Raw genomic sequence first — 25,713 nt, 5'->3', positions numbered from 1 at the left:
TCATTTTATCTTTCAGAATGGTGCTTGCGAGCACCCTCGATGTGCACTGAGAAGAACTCTGCAGCAGACTTCTACCCGACAGTCAAAGCGGGATTACGTCACAAAAATGTGGACTCAGAGGAAGACCGCGAGGGTTTAGGGTGCCATTTGGGACAGGGCCCATCAACTCGGAGTTTGATGCAGAGTTTGTGATTAACTCTGGAGCGTGTGCACCTGCAAGTGTGACACGTGCGGCAAACAGCCAATCACACGAAACATGGAGAGCATAGGTTTGATTTACTTCTTGCGAGAGCTGGCACAATTCACTTCTCTGCTGAAAACTAAAAGATGTCGTTATTAAAAATAAAATGAATTTAAATGCATTTACAAGGCAGGAATAAACACTGCAGCAAAAGTTTAAGAAAATATCTGACGATGCAAATGAATCATCTGAATTTAATAATTTATATAGTGACGTTTTTTCACTCTAAACTGCTTTAATTTGAAGCAAGAAATAAGGGGGAGTGGCTTTATTGCATCAGATAAATGTCACTTTACTCACAGCTGATTGGTCCAATTCGGGTTTGTGAACTCTAACCCAGAATAAAACCTGCTCCAGAGCAGGGTAGCTGTGTAACGTAAGTTACTGTGGCAATAAAACCCTCTCAAAACCAACCCCTCTTTTTGAGCCCGAAAACTCAGTTTGCTCAAGCTAAGCGCAAACTTACCTGGGTAAAAACTGAAACCGCCTTCGTGCAACGGGCCTCAGGTGTCAGTTGTGTATGTAAACTCACATTCATCTGTGCATTGCATTGACATAACATAAATGTATATAGCTACAGCTGCTTGAGAATGGTAATATGACAAATAGAACAGGATATTTCTAGAACATAGCCTTGACTTTGAGATATGCTGGACATTTTTTCCCAGTGTTTTTATTTTTTTCCACCAATTAGCCTTATACTTACATGCCAATTTCCATATATTTATTTTGGATTTTAAAGTCAAGTGCTTTTATCATTCTTATTAAAAAGACATTGTGGTATTTGAAATATTTAATCTAAGAGCATTTTGCATGATTTGTTATTGACTAGCGTGCCAAGCTTAAGAAAGTATGTAGCTTAAGTATTTGAGTCATTTTGAGAATAGTCAGATTGGAATGCATGCTGGGAACCTAATTATTCTTGGGTATTGGTAAGAATTATATTCCACGCTATTTCTGATCTTCTTTCACAAACGTGTTTTAATAGAACCTTAAGTCTTGTGGGTAAACTCAAGATAAAGTAGGTATGGATGTGTTGTGGAGGCAGTCAGATGCATGGTGTGACCTCAAAATATGGAGGAAGTGGAAAATTTGTAACTTTGGCAGCTTGGGTTCAAGAAATTCTCTCTTTGAATGAGGTGTAAAATTGTGAGGGTTAAAACTTACTATTTTTTTTATAGTATAATGACCTCTTATTGTCATATCAACTCATACTCACGTCATAGCCATATGGGTTAGGAAAAACATTATAATAAGTAAACTGAGAGAGAAATTTTATTTTGGGTGAACTATTCCTTTAACATGGTTTCTATTTAGTGCTAAAGTTGTGTAGTATTAGTGTAGCAAAGTTCCCAGCAGGAGTGCTTAAACTTCTTTCCCTGTCTTTTACAGAGAATGTGATGTCAATAAGATTAACTATATGTATGCCCAGTATGTCAAGAACACTATGGAGCCACTGATCATTGCAGATGTCACCAAAGACCAGCGATTTCCATGGACAGTAAGTACTTGGGGGGGAAAGCTGGACAGGAAAGCCAATTGGCATAGGGTCATCCCGCTCTGGGATCCCAATGTTTCTGGGATTTCACAGAGCTCTTATTCATTCAGACATACACCTCCCCCATTTTGCATCATGGACTGCCCCTTTTCCCAAAGCTGCTTTAAACTGAATTTATTTGACCATCTCTTCATTGCATTTATTTTTTTCTTTTATTTCTTTTTAAAAGAGTGAAAATCTACAGTCCTCAAACTGTCAAATCAAAAGTCTACTGTGCACGCCAATAAGGAATGGGAAGAAAGACAAAGTGATAGGTATGTGTTTTCTATATTTCATTTTCCACAATCTGAGCGGAAATATTTTTTTATGAATAACTTTTAACACTTTAAAAAGTCATTATTAGTGATAGGGCTGTCAAAATGACTGAAAAACTAAATTTGAATTTTCTACTTAAATATTATCAAAATTCAAATTATATTCAAATTTAACAGGCATAATTTCAGTTAGGGGAAAAAAAGCTTTTGGCTTCTCGCTTGAGGCCACAAGAGGGCGCATCGCGCAAAATATTATGCACGTTTCTTCAAAGCGTAATAAAATAACACGACTATCTTTGAAAAAAAAAGTGCATAATGTTTAAAATAATGTTTATAAACCATATATAATTAATAAAGTTGCTTAAACAATTAGAAAAAAACAGCACCATGCATGTATGTATAGTTTAATACAAAGGACCGAAAACCAATCACAAAGAGTAGGCTACTTTCTTCATTTAAAAACTTGAGATACATTGGGATGGGGGAAAACCGCCATAAAGTCTTGAGTCATGTTTTTTCAAAGTTGAACTTGCATTAATTTTACATGGCTTTCTAAACATGCCGCTCTCTTGTGCCAGACGCGAGCGCAACGCTGATAGATGTCCCTCTAGAAAATGATAAATATGTGTTCTGTGTGAACGGCTTGGTTTCAGTTTTGACGTAAACAACATCTTCTCCACACTGATGCTCTCCTTTTCCGCAATATATTGAATGAACAAAGTAGCAGCGCCGCATCTAGTGGGTTCAACTGGATAGACTAACAAAAGCATTAAAATGCAATGACACTTACATCGTCGTCGCATTTCGTGTGCCACTGATAGGTTGCCTGACGGCTGATGCAGACCTAAAATTCGAATGCAACGTTTTTGCATTCGAATGTGATTTTATTTTATTTTTTTATTCGACGAATATTCGAAATTCATATTTTTTTTTGACAGCCCTAGTGCTTACTAAGACAAACATTGCATATTATAATTGCTCATATGAAAAAATAGTTAATCCTAAACTTTGGCACTCATCTCGTCATCCCACACCAATAAATACTACCTCAAATTGTGTGGCTTTTTGTGTAGAGGTGTGATACTATAGTGGTCACATTTAAGATTTATACCTGACAGAAAATAAAACAACAAAAAAATAATTATAATAATTAATAAAATAAATAAATAAAATAAAACAAATGAAAAAAATCTCATAGACTTACATAGAAGAAGGGATCCAAACAATTTCTAGGGATCAGAATAAACCCTGTAACAAACACCCAAGATACCGCTCAGATTTTATTCAGAATCCATAAAATATATTTTAGATAGCATAAACGTGATAATAGTGAATTTCAAAACAAAAAGTCCATCTCCTATTTTATCATTTCTCTTGCATTTTTAACTGACATCAAGTTGCTAAACAATGGTCCTCACTGTAGTGCTGTTCAAATACAAGTGCACAGATCAGTATAAGCCCTTGATGAAAGTCTGAATTGATTAGAATAATTTAGGTGGTCATTTTCTTTAGGGTTTGAAGGGTTTATATGTTCTATTGTATGCTCCCTGAGCCATTCATGTTAAAAATAAATCCAAGGCTTTCTGTTTTTTAATTGATTGCTTTATCCTAGCCTCTACACCATACAATAGTTAATACAAATTACATTGAATACAAATTAAGTTGAGACTTAGCTGATAGACCAAGTTGATAAACCATGTAATGATCTCAAACCTATTCACCCTCATTTATTCCAAACCCATATGAATTCATTGATTTCTTTCATGGAACATGATGAGAGGTGAATTTATAAAGAAGCTCCTGGACACTTTTTTTCATATAATAAAAGTGAATGGGGTCACGCTTTATTTTAAGGTCTAATTCTCACTATTAACAAACCATTGACTACAACTTTTGCCTCAATAAACTCTTAATTTGTTAAGTTTAAGAAACTGGGTAGGATTAGGGATGTAGAATATGGTCATGCAGAATATGTGCTTTATAAGTACTAATAAACAGTCAATATGTTAATAATAGGCATGCTAATAAGCAACTAGTTAATAGTGAGAATTGGTCCCTATACTAAAGTGTTACCGTAAATGGAGAATTTATTGAAAAGTACATTTTAAATTATTTGGGCAAAATATTCACATGATGAAATGATCTCTGTTCAACTTTAATAATATTATGTAATAATATTATGAACACCCTTGTGCTATATCATTTTTTTTTATGGCCTCTGAATGCAGGTGTCTGCCAGTTGGTCAATAAGATGGATGAAGCTTCAGGGGAGGTAAAAGCCTTTAATAGAAACGATGAGCAGTTTCTAGAGGCCTTTGCTATCTTTTGCGGGCTGGGAATCCAGAACACACAGATGTACGAAGCAGTGGAAAGAGCAATGGCTAAGCAAGAGGTCACACTTGAGGTGAGTGTGATTTCATACATTTACAAATTAAAAAAATGCTATAGTAAAATAAATTGTGGCAGCTAACATCAGCACACTCTCAGTCAAATCTATGTTTTATCACTTTATTTTTCCCCTCGTGCGAAAATCAGATTGGACTGAAATAATCAGGGACATTGTTTCCATCCAGCCTCATTATTAGTTCATTATGACTGGTTGGGCACCAAGGAATGTCCTTACTTTGTGGGTGGTATTAATATATTCAAGATTGTGACATCAAAATATCTCTGGAAATAGGGCAGTTTTCCAGCTTATTTTTAATAAATATAATGTGGCTGTGTGTGAATATTATGCAGGTCCTCTCTTATCATGCCTCGGCTGCAGAGGAAGAGACGCGGGCGCTCCAGGTAACTACGGTAAATTACAATTTCTCATCATTTCATATCGAAATGCGCCATCGTCATCTTGAATGTGTCATTCAAACCACGATGTTGTAATACATATCAATTTATGAAAAAGATATTTCAAATCTGAAATCTGATTGGATGAGCCATGTTTAAAGCCATTGTTAAATAGCTAATATACACATACTACACTAGAATAATATGTTCACACCTGTTCACCATTTCACTGCGCAGAACCGATAGCAAATTGTTGTATATTAGCATTCTCTTTGTGGATTATATTTTCTTGGGGGAAGGATGGCACTTACTGAATTTGATGAGTAAACTAATGCTTTAATGAATATTTGTGTCCTTAAAATCTTGATTATCTAGTAAAAGTTTCTTGTATAATCAAAGTCTTGGATGGTCAATACAGTGTTCCAACAGTGGTAAAATACACAAAGTAGCAACAGATATGACGGTAAGATACCTGTTCACTTTGCTACTGTGTATAATACTGTGCAGCACCTCTATAAAAACTGTTATTATTAACATGTAAAGGAATGTGTCTTTTAGCAGTTGGCACAGTAAAAAAATTACAATTTTTTATAATATAGGTTTATAAAAACAATAAAGACTTTGAGACTCTTTATTTTGTGAATGCAATGTGGCTAAAAGTGTTATAGGTATTTCAAAGTGCAAAATGCTGGGAAGTATCTTAAAATTAGCCACCCTACTAAGTTAACTACGTTTTCAATAGCACAAATTGGCAAACAGCTTTACTGCCCAGCAAGCCTGAGAATCAGTGTGCTTTCCTGAACATTTACTTCATATGTTGGAAAGTTTAATTCATTTAAGATATAACATATGAGTACATAACAGAGTAACACATGTGTATCTTGTAGCTTGGCAAGCTGCAGTTTCAAAGTAGTTTGCAGTGGCCGTGCCATCAGTTCCCTTTATTTTTGAAAGTATGTCTCGTATCATATCACTTTTAAAAACGCTTTGTGTTGTTGACGAAAACCTCGTATCCATGCTAAAATTGCTGTCTTTCATAGCTTATTGCTTCAATTGAGTCTTATTCTTCATAGCGTTTGTAAAGAAAACAGGAATTTCCTATACCCTCAGGGAATTTCCCAGAGAGCACAGGTTGCTTGGATACAGCACTCTCAGCTGTCGATATGGAAAACCTGCTCTGATTAGGCCTTTGAGAGTAATCAGGCAATTAAGAAATGGACAGAGGCAGAATTTCTGCTTCAATTGAGAGTCATTTGTTTGTTAATTACACCAATTACTCTTATGAAGCGAAGGTCAGCACGCAGATTTACCACTGTTTGGTAAGTCACAAGGCATGTAAAAACACCTGAACATATGCTTCATTTTGTGTATGATGGAATAGGACATTAACCACTAATACCTGAATTGTAGTTAATAATAAACAGATGAATCTATTTGAAAATTATGTTATCTCTGCAGGTGTTTGTGGTTTCTGTTTCCCTACTTAAGCACATAAAAACAACAGGAGAGAGGAAGAGAGACATTATTTATGTGCTTTGCATTATCCGATGAACCGTTTTCAGCAAGAGAAGACAAATCAAGTGCAGCACAGCTAAATGCTCATCCTGTGCACTGCAAACTATGCTGATCGCAGCTCATTGATTATTTATGCCTGACAGTCAGTGATCTCTTTCCTTTTAGTTTGGTTGTCTGTTGAGTGAGTGAAGTAGTGTGATTGTCCAGATGTGTGCGTGTGTATGTTTACAGATTAACACAGCAACAGATTGTTTGTGAAAAAATAAAGTTTTTGAGTTTCAAGGTGTAATGTAAATATCTGCCTGTACTATCTTCACAGGCGGCTACGATTCCCTCTGCTCAATCTCTCAGACTGCTGGACTTCAGCTTCAGTGATTTTGACCTGACGGATGCTGAGACGACCCAAGCAACCATCCGCATGTTTGTGGACCTCAAGCTTGTGCAGAATTTTCAGATGAAGTACAAGGTATCTGCTTAGACTTATTTTGTTTATTAGTAGTAGTGTTATATTATTTCTCATTCCTGGGGTTAGGTGTTTGTACAGACCCATAAGCCTCATTACTACACTAAAGCTCTTAACTCGTCCCATATGTTTGTCTTGAATAATACCTCAAGTCATGTTTTAATGTGGGGAGGTATTTCTTCTAAATGATCAGATTTACAATTTTCACTGGATGAAAAACAGATGAATATACTTACACTGAATATGAACAGCCATATATAGGGATCCAAATATCAAAGAGACTTGGCCGTTGGGGATGAGCTTATTTGACCTGGGTCAAGTAGAAACCACCATGCAAGAACCCATTACTCTCTAAAAACTGCATTATGGACTAAATAACCCCTCTGAACACCTTAACAACTTCAGAGCAACTTGGCAACCACTGACAAAAGCATTATGTCATGGTGCATTTCTACAGAAAATAAAAAACAAAACACACCTGTGAACTCATTACATTAGTATTACTGTTGCATTGTGTTTTATTTTATAAACCCTTGCCAGATTTACTTTTTTTTGAAAATTCACTCCGACACTGCTAGTAAATTTCACAAATAATTACAAGGAAACTAAGCAAGTAACACATTTAATTAAACATAACATTTTGAAGTGTAAAGACTGAAACACATTTTTCTTGTAAAAATGTACTATTGTAATCTTTGTTTTATTTTCAACTTTAAAAAATCTCTGTTTTTTAAATGTATGCAATAACTGTATGCAGTAACACTTAATAATTAAGTGTTTTAGAACACTTAACCCCACTCCACCTCATGCCTAACAATGCCCCTTAGCTGTTCTAAAATCACTGCAAACCACTGCTTAAGCCATGACGCCTAAGCAACCACATAAGAGTGCTAAAATTCAATTAGAGAACCTTAGCAATCACAATACATAGCCACCATGCTCTGGCAACTACCCACAACACCTGAGTTTTCTTCTATACTTAAAGAGATAATCCACCCAGAAATGAAAATCATTTACTTTTAATCTTTCTTTCTTTTGTGGAATGTAAAAGACAATATTTTGAAGAAGCAAATAGTTTTGGTTCCCACTGACTTATATTGTATGGACAAAAAATACAACGGAAGTCAATGGGAACCGAAGCTGTTTGGTTACCAGCATTTTTTTAAATATCTTTTGTATGTGTTCCCTGCACAGAAGAAAGAAATGCATACAGGTTTGTAACAACATGATGGTGAGTAAATGATGACAGAATTTTCATTTTTGGGTGGAATAGCCCTTAAACATATTTTATAAAAAAAATAAAAAATTTTCATTGATGATAACAGTATATCTGAAGAGTTTTGTTATTTTGCAGCTAAAAGTTGAGCAAAAGCAATCTGTTCGCTCAACTATAAATAAATGTTGCAAATAACTCTGTGGAATCCATTCAATAAACCCTCGCAAAGAAGAAAATGAAGAACAGTCCTCTTTCTCATGCAGTTTGAACTGTAATTGCCAGATCTGTTGCAGCTGACTATTAAAGCAAAACATCAGGCTTCACTGTGTGTTTGACCGGCTGCAACAAGCTCCTTTTATGGCCTTCAGTGTTAGGCAAGGTATCTTCCTGGCAGGACATGAAGTCTCCCTTTTTCATTGGTTTTCTGGGTGTGACTTACCCCTGACTAAGTGAATGAAAGCAGGTCTACTAGAGGCCACCACAGTACAGAGCCCTGATCAATCATAGGCGGCTCTGATAATATACATATCATATGACAACAGAAAATAGCACACAGGCATACATTCCACCAGACTGACATGTTATTGGATAAATTAATCATGTCAACTGTGGGAAGTTTACTTAGTGTTTCAGGACTGTGCAAAGAATTAGTGTCTTAAAAGTCTCTAGTCTAATCAAACTTTACACATTTTAAACGTACACCACTTCACGTTTTAACCCTAAATAAATGAAATGGCACTTTTGACCAGGAATGTCAGTGCCACTGTGTCACCAGTCATCAGTGGCCTAGAAAAAGCTGTTTTGTTGAGATCACTTGATCACCTAAATTTATCTGGGTAACCCTCATATTTTTGGATGCTTTCGGTTCCAGGATAAATGAATCTTAGTTTTTAAATACCTTTGTGAATAGGATATTTTTAGAAATAATAAATAAAAGCCCTGTGATGGACTAGCCATCTGTGTCCCTCTCCTGTGTCCCTCTCCACTGGGATAGGCTCCAGCGTCCCCGTGACCCTACAGAGGCCAAGCGTTTTGGAGAATGGATGGCTGGATGAAAATAATCATAACAGTTATCAGAAAGCATCGACTCTGGCAAGAATCATTTTTCCATGATGATGTCCAACAATAAATATATCAACAAAATAAAACAAAAATGAAATAATGGAATGTAAACAAAAAAATAAAAATACTTACATTTACTTAATAAAATATTGGGATTCAAGTGAACATGAAATGGCAACCTATGTTACTTTATTATTCACAACCCATTTCAATGTGGCTAGATATCCAACAAGAAAAAAAAATGTTTAGTAATTCATTTGAAATGTGAAATGTTGGCGTTACATACCAGAATGAAGCAACACTTAAATGTGAGTTTGGTAAAAAGAGATAAATAGCAATTTAGATATTCAAGTGGACCATTGACACTCCTAATTGAGATTGTAGATAGAGTGTCAATAGAGATAGGTGGCGGTAATGCACTTATAAGTCTGCGATCCGTTTTGTGTCTTTACACATCAATGTATCGTCACGAGCCGCAGGGTTTAATTTGGTTTTGTTTGTGTATGTTTTTTTTTACTCTCAAAGCCGTGATTCCCATTCACCTCCATTGTAAGACTGACAGACTGCAACGGTTTGTGTTAAAAATCTTTAAAGAAACAATTCTACTGAAGAAACAAAGTCACCTACATCTTGAATGCCCTGGGGGTAAGCAGATACACATCAAATTTTCATTTTTGGGTGATCTATCCCTTTAAAATGAACCCATAGCCCATGTAACCTTACTTTTTGTTGAACGATTAAAGATTTAATTGTGCACTATAAGACTAGGAATGTGTATTTAAAAAGTAAATTGGGCTAATTCTGATTTCTTCATAACTTCAGATACCACATTAAATAAAAATGTGAGTTTTAGTCCAAATCCCACCTCGACATCCTGTCTCATGCAGAGGGATTCAGTTTAATTCAATTATAATAGTTGAGTAATTACCTTTCCATTTTTAAGGACTAGAAAAAGATTCCACAAATTCTACAACAGTCATTTTACCTTGCTTCTATCTATATAGCGCTGCAGTGATGACATGTTTTCTTGGCCAGCCCAAAAGTTAGCATTACACTGGTTTCCCTGACTACTTTTCTATTGCCTTTTGGATTAGGAATAAGCTCAAGCTTCTCCAGAAGTAACGAATGAACTACACCTTGCTTTCATGACTTTAACCACTACACCATTAAGCTTCTAACAACACTTTCAGTCTATATTTTCCCTGAAAATTGGCATTAGAATAGTTTGCATGAGTGTGATTATAAAGACAACCATGTTGTGAAAGCAGACTATTGAGTAGATGAGCTTTCCTGTTCACCGTGATGATATTTAATATCCCGAGCAACCTCTGTAGTCCCATTTAGCCACTTATAAGGAACTGCTTTTTACAAGATAAGTAAAAGTTTTGAAAAATTACAACAGTGGTATCACTGGTGCATTTATTTTATGGAGAATGAAACTTGAAAATATCTTGAGCTTGTGTTAACCACAGACCTTATTTGGGGCATTTAACTAAAAAACCTTGACATTGGGACAACGGAAATGAAAGTACAAAAATTCAAACTCATTTCTGGGTTTTAGCCTACCAAAAAAATAATTAAAAATCCCTGCAATCAAATGGCTAATCTTTATACCTATAAAAAGAACTATTAACCTTGTTTCAGAGTTTGTGTCAGTGGATCTTAAGCGTAAAGAAGAACTACAGGAAGAATGTGGTCTACCACAACTGGCGACATGCCTTCAACACCTCCCAGTGCATGTTTGCTGTGCTAAAGTCTGGGCGGTTTAAGGTCAGTGACTCTGATAACAAACACAGCACAGGCAAGTGTCACATCAGCATTGTGGCGTCTGCCGTACAAATTGAGTTCAGTCTAGCATAGCATAAATCAGTAACCATACTAAAACCTATTAACACATAGCGTGTCTGTCTTGTAACTAAACAGTAACTAGGATATAAGCTTGCTGGTCTTTATATTAAGGTGTACAATTCTGGATTCAAGACTGCTAGCACAAGTACTGTACAGTATACATTAAAGTATAGTAGTCATTAAAAACAATTATTATAAAAATTTATTGTACAGCATTGTATTTGTTATCCTTTTTATTTTGTAGTAATTGCTCTTTTGAAAATGTCAAAAAGCTTTAGGCTGTTTCCTTTTATGGAGAAACCAGTTTATAGTTCTAAGCAAAAATTAAACTAGCAGAACAGTTTTATTATGCATTCCACTATAAATGTCTTCTGTTGTTTACAGTGGTAGTTAATCATTTGCATTTATATACTTGTTTTAGACTGACGGAAAAGGCATGCTTTCTTTGAAATAGTAAAAGTCTATCAGGAACAGTGTGTTGAGTGAGGTTGTTACAATAATTCACAATCACAAATGACTTATGTTTTATGAATTATGAATTGAGAACTATTAGTTAAGTCTTGTTTTGACATGCCAGCTAAAGTCTTATTGGATTTAGTTTGCCTGTTTACCGGAAAGTAATTACAGTTATTTCCATTTACATACGACTGTGTTTGTTTTTGGACAGCATGGCTATATTTTGCAGTGCTTTTCAATGCATTAACCAATCACATAGAAGAGTGATCATTTTGTAAAGCAGTGTTTTCACTTCACAGAGTAATCTGAGTGATTTGGAGGTTTTAGCTTTAATGATTGCAACATTGAGCCATGATTTGGACCACCGAGGTGTCAACAACTCCTACATCAAAAGGTTTGTGCTGACTTTAGTTTGGTGTATCAGCTTGTGTTATTAGCAGCAAGATGGATATGTAAAAATGAGAATGATGCAGCATAATTGACTGTTTTCACAGAAGTGAGCATCCATTGGCCCAGCTGTACTGCCACTCCACAATGGAGCACCACCATTTTGACCAGTGTCTTATGATACTCAACAGTCCAGTGAGTATATGAGAGTTTTAAACATCTCATTAATCGAATTAATCGCAAAATAAGCATATGTCATTATTGTGTCAGAAAAGAAAAGCATTGAATAGACATTACATAAAAGAATATCCTTGTAAAGAATATATTGTTTTCAGAAGTGGCATCTGAACTGGTATATTTACACAGACTGTTTAGAGGTGGCATAAATGCATTTATACAGCAGTTAGAATTGCATAAGTAATGGTATGAGATTAATGGGTTTTAAATGGCCATTGATAGGTCTTTAAAAAATGTATCAAAGTATAAAAAAGAACTTTATTTATTTAACGTAAATTCTACTTTTTCTTTCTGTTGTCAAATTCTGAAAGAATATGTACTGTAATGTAAACATAACATAAATGCTACTCTGAAGTCAAGTGACCCAAAACTTTACACATAACACACAAAAGCATATGTGAGTGTTTAAACCATGCTAGCAGACTCCATTAGCAGCGTGTTGGAACATGTCCAGTGTGCTGTAAACATGTTAATTGTAAACACTTGAATTTGATTTTCTGTTTGTTGACCTATTACCTTCTATCTGCTGATAAGAGTAATTCACTCCTGCATTGTAAATCCAGAGAAGCTTTTAAAAGTAATGTGTTATTTTACAGGTAATAACAATCTGTATCTTAGAAAACAATTAGCTGTTCAGATCGCATTTACACACAGGGAATAATTACTCTCATTCACATTCAGCAAACTCAATAAGAAAGCCTGGGACAATGCTTTTCTCATTGTCCAGGGGCTTGATGTTGTTAAAGCAACATGCTGATCTTATCCCATGGTTGCCTGACTTGGCCTGCAATGTAGCATTTGTTGAAATAAAGCTTCTCTTTTAGCCCATACTTAAAGCTGCAGGCCATAAGTTTTGCCTCTTTGTCGCCATCTCTGTTTGAAAACCTGGAATTGCAGCTGGGTGCGGAATTATCTAGCTTGCGTGGGTTGTGAGTCGGCACGGCTCCAACGCGGATGAATCTAATGTTTTGAGGGGTATGTGTGGCAGTCAGTCACCGCACCGGTGTGGAATGGATATTTACTGTACTTCACAATCACAGGAACACTGGCTGGTTATGTACTTGCTCAAATATTGATTTCAGATCATTTTTAACCAAAAAAAGTTACGGACTGCAGCTTTAAAGTTGGTGATTTAAACAATCTTTTAACTAAAATTTTTTTATAAAATTTGGCATATAACGTGTCCACTCCATTTGCGGTATAGATATGATACCTCAAATTATGTATCTTTTTGATGGGATGTGCTGTTACTTATATACTGTCAAATGATGAAATTATTTGAAGGAGGTACTCCTGAAGGAGGAGACAAATCCTATAGAGAATATAATAAAGACTTGGGAGTGGGCTGTTCTGGCAGTTAAAGCAACCACCTAGAAAAGCACATAGCAACTACCTACCATGTCTCAGCATCCTACACTGTTCAAAATAATGGTTCTTTTTTTGGCATTTATGGATTCATGAAGAACCTTTAACATTCATGGGACCTTTCCATTGCACAAAAGATTCTTTAAATATAAAATGTCTTCACACTAATAAAAATGTTTCTTTTAAAACTGTTTACTGAAAGGTTCTTTGGGGAACCCCAAATGTTTCATTACTGCTAAACCCCCCCCCCTTTATTTTTAAGTGTATATTGTGTGTATATTTATAAGAACACATTAAAAAAGCATACATAGTCAGTTTAATTATTACACAAATATGTTATATATTTACCAGATTCATCTTTTTTATAAATAAGAAACCCCACATTTTACATAAATACCCTCAAATAAATAACCATGTAATGTTTTTATGTGGCCACATTGTAACGGCATTCATCCGCTTCCATACATCTTGACATAATAATATAGACAAAATTATGTTTTCTTTCATTCCTACTGTCTCGCTCTCTCAGGGTAATCAGATTCTGAGCGGTCTTTCTCTGGATGAGTACAAGGCGACATTGAAGATGATTGAGAAGGCTATTTTGGCCACTGACCTGGCTCTCTACATGAAGTAGGTACCAGATGTCATATACAGCTGAGTCGAAGGTGCTTTTAGAAACCTACAAAATGGATTTATAAATTTGACTTGTATTTAGCTATTTAATGAGCTACATACAGTAACTAATTAGTCATTTCTATCGGTTTCTTGCTGTTTGTTCATAATGCTATCTTTGTTTTTACAGGAAAAGAACAGAATTCTTTGAGTTGGCTAAGAACAGTCAGTTTGTATGGGAGGACGATTATCACAGAGATCTGCTAAGGTGAGTGTCAAGCATTCAGGAAAGAAGAATGCGTTATGTATGAGTCAGTCATATACAGTGCTGCTTGAAAGTTTGTGAACCCTTTACAATTTTCTATATTTCTGCATAAATATGACCCAATTCATCATCAGATTTTCACACAAGTCCTGAAAGAAAAGACAGAGAACCCAATCAAACAAATGAGACAAAAACAGTTTCTTTGTCATTTATTTATTGAGAAGAACGACCCAGTGTTACATTTCTGTGCGGTGCAAAAGTATGTGAATCTCTATGATTAGCTGTTAATTTGAGGGTGAAATTAGAGTCCATCTGTTTAGAGGTGTTTTCAAACAGTGGAATGATTATCAGGTGTCTGTGCGTGCCCTGTTTTATTTAGAGAACAGGGATCTATGAAAGTCTGATCATGTTTGCGGAAGTGAATCATGGCACGAACAAAGGAGATTGGAAAACAAAGGACCTCAGAAAAAGAGTTGGTGTTGCTCATCAGGCTGGAAAAAGGTTACAAAGACATCTCTAAAGATTTTGGACCCCACCAATCCACAGTCAGACAGATTGTGTAGAAATGGAGGAGATTCAAGACCACTGTTACCCTCCCCAGAAGCGGTCGACCAACAAAGATCACTCCAAAAGCAAGACTTGTAATAGTCTGCGAGGTTGCAAAGGAACCCAGGGTAACTTCTAAGCAACTAAATTTCTTTTCACTTTGGCTAATGGTAATGTTCAAGCGTCCATCGTCAGGAGAACACTGATCAACCATGGTGTGCATGGCAGAGTTGCAAGGAGAAAGCCACTGCCCGTCTGCAGCTTGCTAAAGATCATGTGGACAAGCCAGAGGACTACTGGAGAAATGTTTTGTGGACAGATGAGACCAAAATAGAATGTTTTGGTTTATATGAGAAGTGTTCTGTTTGGAGAAAAGAACACACTGCATTCCAGCATAAGAACCTCATCCCATCTGTGAAACATGGTGGTGGTAGCATCATGGTTTGGGCCTGTTTTGCTGCATCTGGGCCAGGCCAGCTTGCCATCATTGATGGAACAATGAATTCTGAATTATACCAGCAAATTCTGAAGGAAAATGTCAGGATATCTGTCCGAGAACTGAATCTCAAGAGAAAGTGGGTCATGCAGCAAGACAACGACCCCAAGCACACAAGTCATCTACCAAAGAATGGTTAAAGAAGAACAAAGTTAATGTTTGGAATGGCCGAGTCAGAGTCTGGACCTTAATTCAATTGAAATTTTGTGGAAGGACCTGAAGCAAGCAGTTCATAGGAGGAAACCCACCAACATCACAGAGTTGAAGTGGTTCTGTACTGAGGAATGGGCTAAAACTCCTTCAAGATGTTGTGCAGGACTGATGAGCAGTTACAAGAAACTTTACCTGTAGTTACTGCTGCAAAATTGGGTCACACCAGATACTGAAAGCAAAAATTCACATACTTTTGCGCCGCACAGATATGTAACAATGGATCATTTTTCTCAATAAATAAATGACCAAGAAAATATTTTTGTCTAATTTGTTTGATTGGGTTCTCTATGTCTACTTTCAGGACTTGTGTGAAAATCTGATGATGAATTGGGTCATATTTATGCAGAAATACAGAAAATTGTACAAACTTTTAAGCAGCACTGTATATTTCTTCGTTATGATGTTATTGTCTTCTGTAGGTCGATGCTGATGACAGCATGTGATATCTCTGCTATTACAAAACCCTGGCCAGTACAGAAGAAGGTAAACATGCAAGTTATACATATGATTACATTTACAGTAAAAGCCCACTTTCGAAGCTCACTCATATAAAATCAGCAGAGAAGCACAAGGACGTAACATTGCTTGTGAAATGTTTATCCATAATGAAGGCTAATGTAAGCGTTATTGCATTCAGTGAATAGCGGTTTGTAGATACTTTGACATTTTGTAGCTTTATGAATTTAAAGTATTTACAGTCTTTTGTTCCTTTACATAGACAATGTTTCTAACCTTAAATTGGTTTAACACACTCCATCCAATTGTTTTTGAAAAGCACATTATAGGCACTCCTATTCCTCTACTCTTCCTTTCATAGTTTATGACATCTTCACCACCTCCTCACTTCCATTAATTTTCTCTCTCTTCAGTAATTAAGAAGCTTGTTTGCTAATTAGCAGAGGGTGGAGGTGCAGCTGCAGTCCTACTCAGTGTAACGTAAATGACCATAATTTAGACCTTCACACTCTCATAAAACATAACCAAAAACATGTTATCATTGAGAATTATGCAAACTCATGACCTATAGACATACATATTATTTACTGTATGGACATGAGGCTATGGTAAAAATGAAGTACTTTGTTACTATGAATCTTTTCAGAGATAGGATAGATGGACACCAATTGTTTATCATTGATATGCATTGATTCACATACTATAGTTAAAACATAAAGAACATATTGAGCATTCACAGTATTCCATTTTAAACACAGCCAGATATCCGTCACATAACTTCTTAGTATCATTAGTATCGCGAATGGCATTAATAAGAAAACCTGTAAGGGTGTGGTGGAGGCAGCCAACTAAAAACAGACAGGAAAGTGTCATATCATTTTCAGAGTTGATCAGCATTTGATGTGAAATATTGACAATTTTATTCACCAAAGGAAGTACTAATTCAGTAATTACCATTTATTTATGTTTCAACAGATAGCAGAACTGGTTGCCACAGAGTTCTTTGAACAAGGTGATAAGGAGCGGAGAGAGCTAAACGTTGAACCTATTGTAAGCTCTTTACTTACTCTATGAAAAAAAAGGTTAATTTTATGTTTTATAAGACTGGAGTACTTTAGAACCAGGTCAGTAACTCTCTGGAGGATGGGGAAAATGACAGTAACCATGTGAACTGATTCTTTCCAAGGATCTGATGAACAGGGAGAAGCAGGATAAAATTCCCAGCATGCAAGTGTCTTTCATTGATGCCATTTGTACACAGTTATACGAGGTAAATCATATTTTATTTTGTCATTTATATTTAATATCATTGTTAATTTTAAGCATCCCAACCAGCCCAAAAAAAACTTGGCTCAACCAATGGTGCAAGTTTAGTGCGGCCCTACCGGTTTAGTGTCTGATGTGAAATGCAAATCACACAAGTTTGAGTTTTAGTGTACGTTTTGTTTCATTGTCTTGATACATTTTTTTGAAATATTATATCATTAGCTGCTTTTTTGTGGATCATCATGGGTTGGGTGTGTGTATTAGAATACCTCAACCTGCATGGGTGTTTTAACTCATGTACTCATCTTCATGTCATTCTAAACTTGTATTCATCTCTTATATTTTGAAAAATGACTGATGATGACCGATGAAATTTTGTCTGGACCACAACATTCTTCAAAATATGAGTAAATGATGACAGAGTTGTTGTTTTGCTGGTTGTTGCTTCACCAGTGATAACTTTTTATTGATTGTCCTCCTGCTCTCTTGCCATGTGCTTGTGTGAGCAGGCGCTGACAGGTTTCTCAGAGTACTGCTCCCCCCTGCTGGTAGGTTGTAGGAAGAACAGACAGAATTGGAAGCTGCTTGCTGAGCAAGGAGAGGAAGCTTTGCTAAACAGAGGACTGTAACTTTTCTTTTGGAATGCAGATGTCCTAGGACTATTTACATCTTTCCCAGAGACTAAAGGATTACAAGACCCTGGTTTGATGATATTCACATGACTGCTCTGGCCATTTCACAAAGCACACTGGAGCAGGTTAAAAGTGCAAGCTTGGGTTATAGATGCATCAGAATAAAGTCAATTTTTTAATTTAGACTGCTGTGCTATAAAAGACTTAATGAAGAAAAGAGGGATTGATGGATATTTACCTGTGCAGGTAAACCAGCTGATGAAGAAATGTTTTAAAACTGTGACTAAATTATCTTGACTCATTAAAGGAATGTTCCAGATTCAATACAAGTTCTTTCCAAAGCATTTGTGACAAGCTGTTAACAAAGAAAATAATTTCAACTCGTTTCTTAGTTTGTAAAAACAAAAATGACATTTAGGCCACAGTAACACACTCCCAATCAAAGGCGTAAAACATTCTGAAGGCAGAAGCATACAGGTTGTATTTTTGCAAGTAATTATAAAGTTGTAAAACTGTAGAGTTGTCTAAATAATAAATCTTCCTTTTAGCAGTGGAACTACTGTTCTAGACAGATTCGTTTCTGAGTTACCAGTGTAATTCCTGTGGGTGGAGTTGCTCCGTGTAAACGATACTTCGCAGTTAAAACTCTTTCTGATTTCTGGTAACCATAAACATGGCTTGAGTTGAGATATTAGGTATAAGATGACACAGATAAGCTTAGCTAGCAGTTCTAGCATTTTAGTTTGATGTGTACCATGTGTAATGTTTATCTTGTTGTAGCTATACTTTTGAAAAGCATGAATTGTAACATTTATCCTGGTGCAGTGCCTTCTCTCACAGATTTCTTAATTCCAATCTACCTGTTTTACTCCAAGCATGATTCTTTCTTGTTTTTATAACATTTCAAAACTATTTTACTTTATAATCGACAGCATATCAGCTTGTATTGAGCCCAGAACATTCCTTATTTGTTGTTGTTCTCTGTTATTTTTTGTGCAGCTTACTCACTGAATTACTGAAATACACACATATACAAAACCTTATTTTGCTATATTGCACTGCTAAAGTAAGCTGACATAAAAGGAACACATCAAACACATTTTTCACTGTTTAACCTCATCCCACGTCACTTTGTATTACACCATTATACCATGTTGTAGATTTTATTTTTCACCTACATTGCATATAGTTAAAGAAATCAATAGCCTGTGATATGTGAACTTATTTATCATCTGTTACACAAATGTGTTAAATTCACAACACAACAAATATTTGTTTTGGAGTGTAACGGAAATAAGATGTGTGTAGAAATGTAAAGTTCAAAATGCTGTCACTGTGTGCCCATTTGGCATGTTCAAAAAGAAACCTGTTCCACACCTGACATGTTGAAAAGTTATTTTATTATTTTTTATCAGTTATATACAATCATTAAGGATGCACCTTTTTTTCTGTCTATTACAAGGAATTTATAGTTGACCAGTTAATAAATTGGATGGAAAAGTGTACATTTTTAGGTGCTGCAGCTGGTCAGTTTTACCTTGTTTATTTTTGTATTTCACTCAAATACTCCTGTAGTATACAATAATAATAATAAATATAGCTGCAAGCAGCAATTAAAGGGCCAAACACAACAGAGAGCTAAAATGAAGAGCTAAGGAGCTGCCTTTAATTACTCAGTAAAGACCAGGGATCTCCAACCCTACTTCTGGAGAGCTACCTTCCTGCAGACTTAAGTTCCAACCCTTGCTCCAACACACCTGTCTGTATTTAAGTAGCCCTGAACACCTTGATTAGCTGGTTCAGGTGTGTTTGATTAGGGTTGAAGCTGAACTCTGCAGTATGGTAGCATTTTACTACAAAACTCAATATGGCCGACACAGGAAATTTAGGTATCTTTCAATTTGGTATGCCTCTCCAAATCTAACCAGATCAATCTGATAATTTTTGGTCAAACTGTTCAAAAATTCTAAACAAAAATGTAAATTATTGAAATAATTTTTATATCTTTTGACCAGTAGGTGACGAAACTACTCATGTGCCCTCGGGTCATGCTTGCTATAACACGTGCCAAATTTGGTTAGAATCCGCTAGTGTTGCAAAGATACAGCCTCTTGTCCTTTTTTTGGGCAAATTTCGTCAAATTCATTAACACGCTTTACGAGAAAGGTTTGGTATATCAGAAATCATTTGATACATATTTGCCAGCATTGTCTGAAGATGATCTGACAAAAAGTCTAGGATGAGAAAAGTAGATACATTCGCTACATTCAAAATTGCGAAAAATCTTGACTCATAGAAATTTCAATTTTGGTACGCATTTGACTCAGTATGACCCAAGGAATCTTGCCTTTAGACCTTATGGTTCAAAAGTTATAAGCAGAAACATGAGTGCATTGGTGGGTGCTATAGTTAATATTGAGACCATCCTCTATCTGTGTGCCAGATTTCATAACTTTCCCACAAGCGGTTCTATGGGCTTCCATGGACTTCCAGAGTGGAGAACGAAGAAAAAAAAGAAAACTAACAGATACAGTAGGTGCCCAAGCACCTTTTGTGCTTGGCCCCAAATAATAATTTCTCTTATAAATACAAATATTCCATGTAGAATATATGGTCATAAAAATTGAATGCGTAATTAGGAAAAAAAATCAGAAAAACCTTTTTAAAATTGTTTTATAAGCATAGCACATAATACATACTCATCCCATTCTCTAACTAAATTTCTTGCTATAAAAGGGAAAAACTGCCTTTCCACCTCTTCTTACGCTAATGAGCCCAGCAGGTATTTCTCTGATGTGTCTTCAACCGAGCCATCAGCAATAGAAGACTTTGATGTCCAAAGAACGACAGGTTCAAAGCAGAATGTGCCACCCTGCTTCAGATGAAACATTTACATCCTTTATTCTGCTCCAAATTTTCATAATTGAGATCCTACTCCCCTTTATTATTTGTGGCACACTTCTACACTCTTTTCAATGTTGGTAATTAATGCAACACTGCAAAATAAAAAACCTTCACTAAATATAAGAGCTACACTAAACATGTGGTTTGAGTAAATTCAGTCCTCATACAGGCTTATTTTCAAACATTACATAGCATGTATGTTTTCATTTGTAATTATCAATGATGATTCTCCATACAGTAATGAGAATCATCATGTATAGTTTTGAGGGATGCACCGATATGAAAATTTTGGCCGATACCGATAACTACACAAGGCTGAAAAGTTGAACAGAAAAAAAAAAGAAAGAAAAAAGAAAGAGAAATCACGTGGAGTTTGTCCTCTTGTAGGCCACCATACTGTTCACCTTATGAATAGTAGTAGTAAAGGAACGCAAGCGGACCTCTTCTGATTGGTCAATTAGTTGAGGCCCAGATTCCTCCCATTGCTCAGGTACCTCAAGGTCTTTGTCTGTGTAGATCAGAAGGTCGAAAGCACCTGAGTTATAAGAGACAAAAGTTAAGTCACATATAAAACAGGAAAAAAAAAAAGTCAACAAAAATATGTACCCTGCAACATATCAGCTTTATAAAGTTGTTTAGTTTGCTAGAATTCAGCTTTACATGAGTACGGAGTAGGGTGACCAAGTGGTTATTGCTGTTAATCTGATTTTGTGGAACACAGGGGAGCACAATAACTTAGTATTGTTAAACTATGTCTACTAAATATAATGAACTGAATATAAATGTCCTTAAGCAGTGACTAAGTTATGCTACTTGACTAGACTATACAAAGATTGAAAAAGTTGAAATGCAATTTTGCCATTTTTAAACACCAATAATCCCAGTTTGCAAATTCATTTTTTTTTGTGGTATTGTAATTAAATAAAAATAAATTACAGACAAAATTGAAATTCAAGACACTACTGTGATTTGCAAGACACGGGACAAAGCTTTCAATTTCAGGACTGACTCTCCCGCAAAATGCGGGACGTTGGAAGCATGTGTAGCTAAATTCAATTTGAAACGTAATATGCAAAATGGCAATGCAATATGTAAAATGGCAATGTATTTTTGTATTTAAATGTACATTTTCCATACATATGTGCAACATTTAGTGCAAAATTAAAATTCAATTATATAATTTCAATTTGCCATTTTCTACACTAGTTTTAATATGCAAACTAAAAACATATTTTAAAGCTTTATAAGTTGCAAAATTAAAATTAAAATGTATTACCCAAATTGATTAGATATGTTTAACATGTCCAAGCAAAAACTGTAGCAAAATTATCATTTAAATGCTGTTTTTCCTAAATGCATTTAGACTTAGGGGTAGGACACTTGGGATTGCATTTTCATCATAATTCCGCGTGATAATTGTAGCAAAATGCAGTGAGAATTTCAGAATGCATTCTGAGCCAAAGGTGCAGCAAAATGGTGATGTAAATGTCTTTTATTTTTCTTAAATGCATTGACACTTACATATATGACGTTTCAATTGCATTTTCATTAAATACCCCACAATGAATATAGTTTAAGTCATAGTGGATTTGAAAATGCATTCCGAGCCGAGCACGCCCCCTACCTGTCAATCATTACATCAAGGCGGGGCTTGGCAACAGGACGCACAATAGGTCAATATTCACCATTAACCAAACGCTTTTCACCTGCCTGAACATCTTACTGTTTACACTCCAATTGATGCACATAAGCAAACAGACAGTGCTATTCTACACTTATTTACTTGCCACCTTACACCGTGTCTACATCAGACGCGACAGTTGTTGTGTCGCATTGCGCCACATCAATTGTAGACAGCATCACTGATTATAATGGGTTCAATGCTGTCTTTTGCCACGCCACTCGCGTCAGGTGTAGACATGTTGCCTTATTTCCTCTCGCACGTCCCGTGGCACCTATAAGCGTCGTGCCTGCCTCAAGATTTCTCACTGTTTACACTCCGATTGATGCCCGTTACCATACAAAAAAACGCTGCCACTTTCACTGTGCCTGCCCCAGACGACAGTTCACCAGTCAGATCTAGGCGCAGCTGTCACGGAACAGGCCACAGTCAAGGTAAAAATCACGGGCATCAATCGCGGTGTCCGATGGCTGTAAACACTGAGAGATTTTTATTTTTAGGTTTAATTGTGATGCTTTCCAAAAGACCTAATGGCGCTTTTCCACTGCGTGGTATGACTCGGCTCGGCACGGCTCAGTACGGTACGGCACGGAAAGGCTCGGTTTGCGTTTCCACTGCAGTTCAGTACCGCTTTAGAGTGGGCGGGATTATTCACGTGTCGTTTATAGTTGCGCCGCCTCTACTGCCGCGACTCCTGAAAAACGTTTTCATTCTGCCTCGCCCCATCAAGCTCTCGCTGGATCCGCTCCTCTGCTATCAACGAGAGGAACGTCTGTATTTCCTCAACTGTATTTCCTCAACAGACAGCGAAACAGACACTTTTTGGTTGTTAAAAAAGGTGCGCTCGTTCAAAACAGTTGCATTCGATCCTTCGCTGGCTGTGCTGATTTAAATCTAGCGGTTCTGTTGTGTTTGTGTCGCAAGTTCAGTGACGCAGGTAGTAATGATTCTCTCCGGCCAATCCGTGATCAGCAGAGTTTACACGTCACGTTTTGGTAATGGTACGGTTCACTTGGAACCTCAACCGAGGTGGTACTAAAAAAGGTACCAGGTACTGTACCCAGTGGAAAACCCCCCAAAAGTGAACCGTACCGAGCCGTACCATGCAGTGGAAAAGCGCCATAAGTGGGTAAAGGCTAATATATATATTTGTAGAACCATTTAATCAATGGCATATGCAATATTGCTGGGGGGAAAAAAATTCTTAAAAACGTGTTTGTCTGAAATCTAATGTTACAGCAACTATAAAAAATAATTGCATACAAAATATATAGCACAGGATGACCATGATCTTGCGGTGTGACTGTGCATGGATCTAATGATCACAAGTGTAGTTTACTTACAGGCAGTTTCTAACAACGGCAAGAAGGTAACTGTGGCAGTGATCTGTCTGATAACAGAACGGATTTCCTCTTGGATAGCTTTTATGGACTTCTCCCTGGGTGCGCTGGAAAAGCCAAGGTATACAGTTCTTTATGCACATTCATATTTGCATTGGTCAGGTAAAAAACTAATGGCATAATCACTTTTAGCTTCTCATCATTTTATCACAGGATGTGATCGAATATGAAAATGTAATTATTAATCCTTCCTCACAGATTAAGTTTGATTACGTACCCGCCCTCCTTTGCAGTCTTGTCACACTCAATATCAAACTGCCATCGCTCCAGCACCTCATTAGTCTCCAGGCATGTGATGACCACCACCAGCTTCTGAACTGTGCAATCAAACAACCATTCTGCAACGAAGAGGATAAACAATGCTAAAGAACTAAACAGGCTCAGGTTTCCATTTCTAGTCATGACTGTATAGCTCTTTTCTACTTAAATAGAGAAAGACTGAAATCTCAGCCAATTCAATTGCGTTTCAACTCAAATCTCACAAAAATACAAAAACAATATTTTTTGTCTGGTCCAGATAACATGCACAAGTTTTCTACTGTTAAAGTAATAGTTTTTTTGCCGCGATTGGCTGAAAATTTACTCGCCCTCATGCCGCCCAAGATGAAGTCTTGACTTTTTTTCTTCATCAGAACAGATTTGGAGAAATTTAGATGTACATACAGCTTTTAACTTCAGAAGACCTTAAATTGATGGACTGGAGTCATGCAGATTCCTTGTAGATTATTGTAATGTTTTACCAGCCATTTGGATTCTCATTCTGACGGCACCCATTCATGGCAGAGTATCCATCGGTGAGCGAAGTGATGTAATGCTAAATTTCTCCAAATCTGTTCCGATAAAGAAACAAATTCATCTACATCTTATATGGATTTTTCAGCAAATTGTCATTTCTGGGTGATTTATTTATTCATTCACTTTTTAATGCCATGCCAGCATCAAGGTTTCATTTCTTCATTTATCTCTTTAATTAGGCAACTGAATACACGTAAATTGGCTCTTTTAACTGTAAGGTGGGACTATCATTCATTCTACAGACACATTAAGTGTTGTGGTATCTTGATCTAAATGGCAACTGAACGATATATTTAGCATTACAGTTTGCCATTCATATACATTTAAGTATATCTGAATGCACATATTAAGTATTACTAACTGTTACTCCTACTACACTGCATCACCAATATTAATGAAACAAACTAACTGTTCCACGAGATGTGGTACTTTTATTGAAAAACAACCTTTGAGTTGCGAGATGACATTGGTGAGGTAGTTCTTCAGCTTCGCATCTGTGGTCAGTTGAAGGCTCATGTCATATTGTGTAACTCTGGTGAAGGTTTCTGCTGGGTAGATTCCTCGCTGGTACAAGATACTGTTGATACCGAAAGCTACGGACAACAAAGGACCGGTTTCATTTATTTTCTGAAACAAAAAGGCACAGCACACCACTCCATACCAAAATGTATTTCATTTTCACGTTTAACTAACGTTAAACAGTTTATGCAACGGCCCCAGGTTAGACATCCACGACGCCATGAAACTCATTCATCTGCCCCAAAACCATTACTTACAGAAAAACTCAGCAACGAGTTCTGCACTCCCCTTCAGCGTGATTCCTTTCAGTGTCTTAGACATCTTGTATTTAGTTTAATTTTGGTTCGTTTCTGTATGCCTTGCGCCCTTCTCGCCCGCTTGCTGCCGTTTTTTTCTTAACCGCCGACCAGTTTGAATCTGGACGCTGAGTCTGACGCAGGCGCATATGTCATTGTGGCGAACCCGGAACTGCTGGCGTTCCACGAATCCACGTTCAGAGAGAAAAGACATGTTTATGCTGATTAATGTTTTGCAACAAAATG

The 25,713-nt window shown here is 36.5% G+C and overlaps 2 protein-coding genes across 3 annotated transcripts in view; one reads left to right on the top strand and one right to left on the bottom strand.

The window, feature by feature from the left end:
* The window catches only part of pde5ab (phosphodiesterase 5A, cGMP-specific, b), a 32,944-nt gene extending 13,693 nt beyond the window's left edge, over positions 1 to 19,251 (top strand). The window contains exons 8-21 of one of the 2 annotated variants that reach the window (XM_016499765.1): positions 1,634 to 1,742; positions 1,969 to 2,053; positions 4,282 to 4,457; positions 4,793 to 4,843; positions 6,672 to 6,818; positions 10,738 to 10,863; positions 11,697 to 11,791; positions 11,892 to 11,979; positions 13,916 to 14,016; positions 14,189 to 14,266; positions 15,938 to 16,001; positions 16,950 to 17,024; positions 17,161 to 17,244; positions 17,750 to 19,251. In XM_016499765.1, the coding sequence (XP_016355251.1) occupies positions 1,634 to 1,742; positions 1,969 to 2,053; positions 4,282 to 4,457; positions 4,793 to 4,843; positions 6,672 to 6,818; positions 10,738 to 10,863; positions 11,697 to 11,791; positions 11,892 to 11,979; positions 13,916 to 14,016; positions 14,189 to 14,266; positions 15,938 to 16,001; positions 16,950 to 17,024; positions 17,161 to 17,244; positions 17,750 to 17,869 (1,399 nt within the window). In that variant the 3' untranslated portion in view covers positions 17,870 to 19,251. Of the gene's footprint in view, positions 1 to 1,633; positions 1,743 to 1,968; positions 2,054 to 4,281; positions 4,458 to 4,792; positions 4,853 to 6,671; positions 6,819 to 10,737; positions 10,864 to 11,696; positions 11,792 to 11,891; positions 11,980 to 13,915; positions 14,017 to 14,188; positions 14,267 to 15,937; positions 16,002 to 16,949; positions 17,025 to 17,160; positions 17,245 to 17,749 lie in introns of both variants that reach the window. The other variant, XM_016499764.1, reaches the window with a different exon arrangement.
* Positions 19,252 to 21,113: 1,862 nt separating this feature from the next.
* mad2l1 (MAD2 mitotic arrest deficient-like 1 (yeast)) lies at positions 21,114 to 25,632 on the bottom strand. Its single transcript, XM_016499736.1, has 5 exons — positions 25,429 to 25,632; positions 25,099 to 25,245; positions 24,075 to 24,195; positions 23,801 to 23,904; positions 21,114 to 21,311 (listed from the first exon to the last, which is right to left on the bottom strand). Exons 1-5 carry the CDS (start codon positions 25,490 to 25,492, stop codon positions 21,139 to 21,141), a joined length of 609 nt encoding a protein of 202 aa, XP_016355222.1. The 5' UTR covers positions 25,493 to 25,632; the 3' UTR covers positions 21,114 to 21,138.
* Between the last annotated feature and the right edge of the window lie 81 nt (positions 25,633 to 25,713).

The sequence above is a fragment of the Sinocyclocheilus anshuiensis genome, unplaced genomic scaffold (assembly GCF_001515605.1).
Source record: "Sinocyclocheilus anshuiensis isolate Anshui unplaced genomic scaffold, SAMN03320099.WGS_v1.1 scaffold126, whole genome shotgun sequence".
Lineage (NCBI taxonomy): Eukaryota > Metazoa > Chordata > Actinopteri > Cypriniformes > Cyprinidae > Sinocyclocheilus > Sinocyclocheilus anshuiensis.
Note: the sequence above shows the minus strand (reverse complement) of the source record. Positions and strands in the feature narration are given on the sequence as shown.

What these genes read in the sequence shown, in the direction of transcription:
- mad2l1 (XM_016499736.1), bottom strand. Translation starts at nt 25,492, where the DNA reads ATGTCTAAGACACTGAAAGGAATCACGCTGAAGGGGAGTGCAGAACTC. An exon ending in TGTCATCTCGCAACTCAAAG is followed by an intron (nt 24,196 to 25,098) that starts GTTGTTTTTCAA and finishes TCTTCGTTGCAG; the next exon opens with AATGGTTGTTTGATTGCACA. An exon ending in AAGACTGCAAAGGAGGGCGG is followed by an intron (nt 23,905 to 24,074) that starts GTACGTAATCAA and finishes TGGCTTTTCCAG; the next exon opens with CGCACCCAGGGAGAAGTCCA.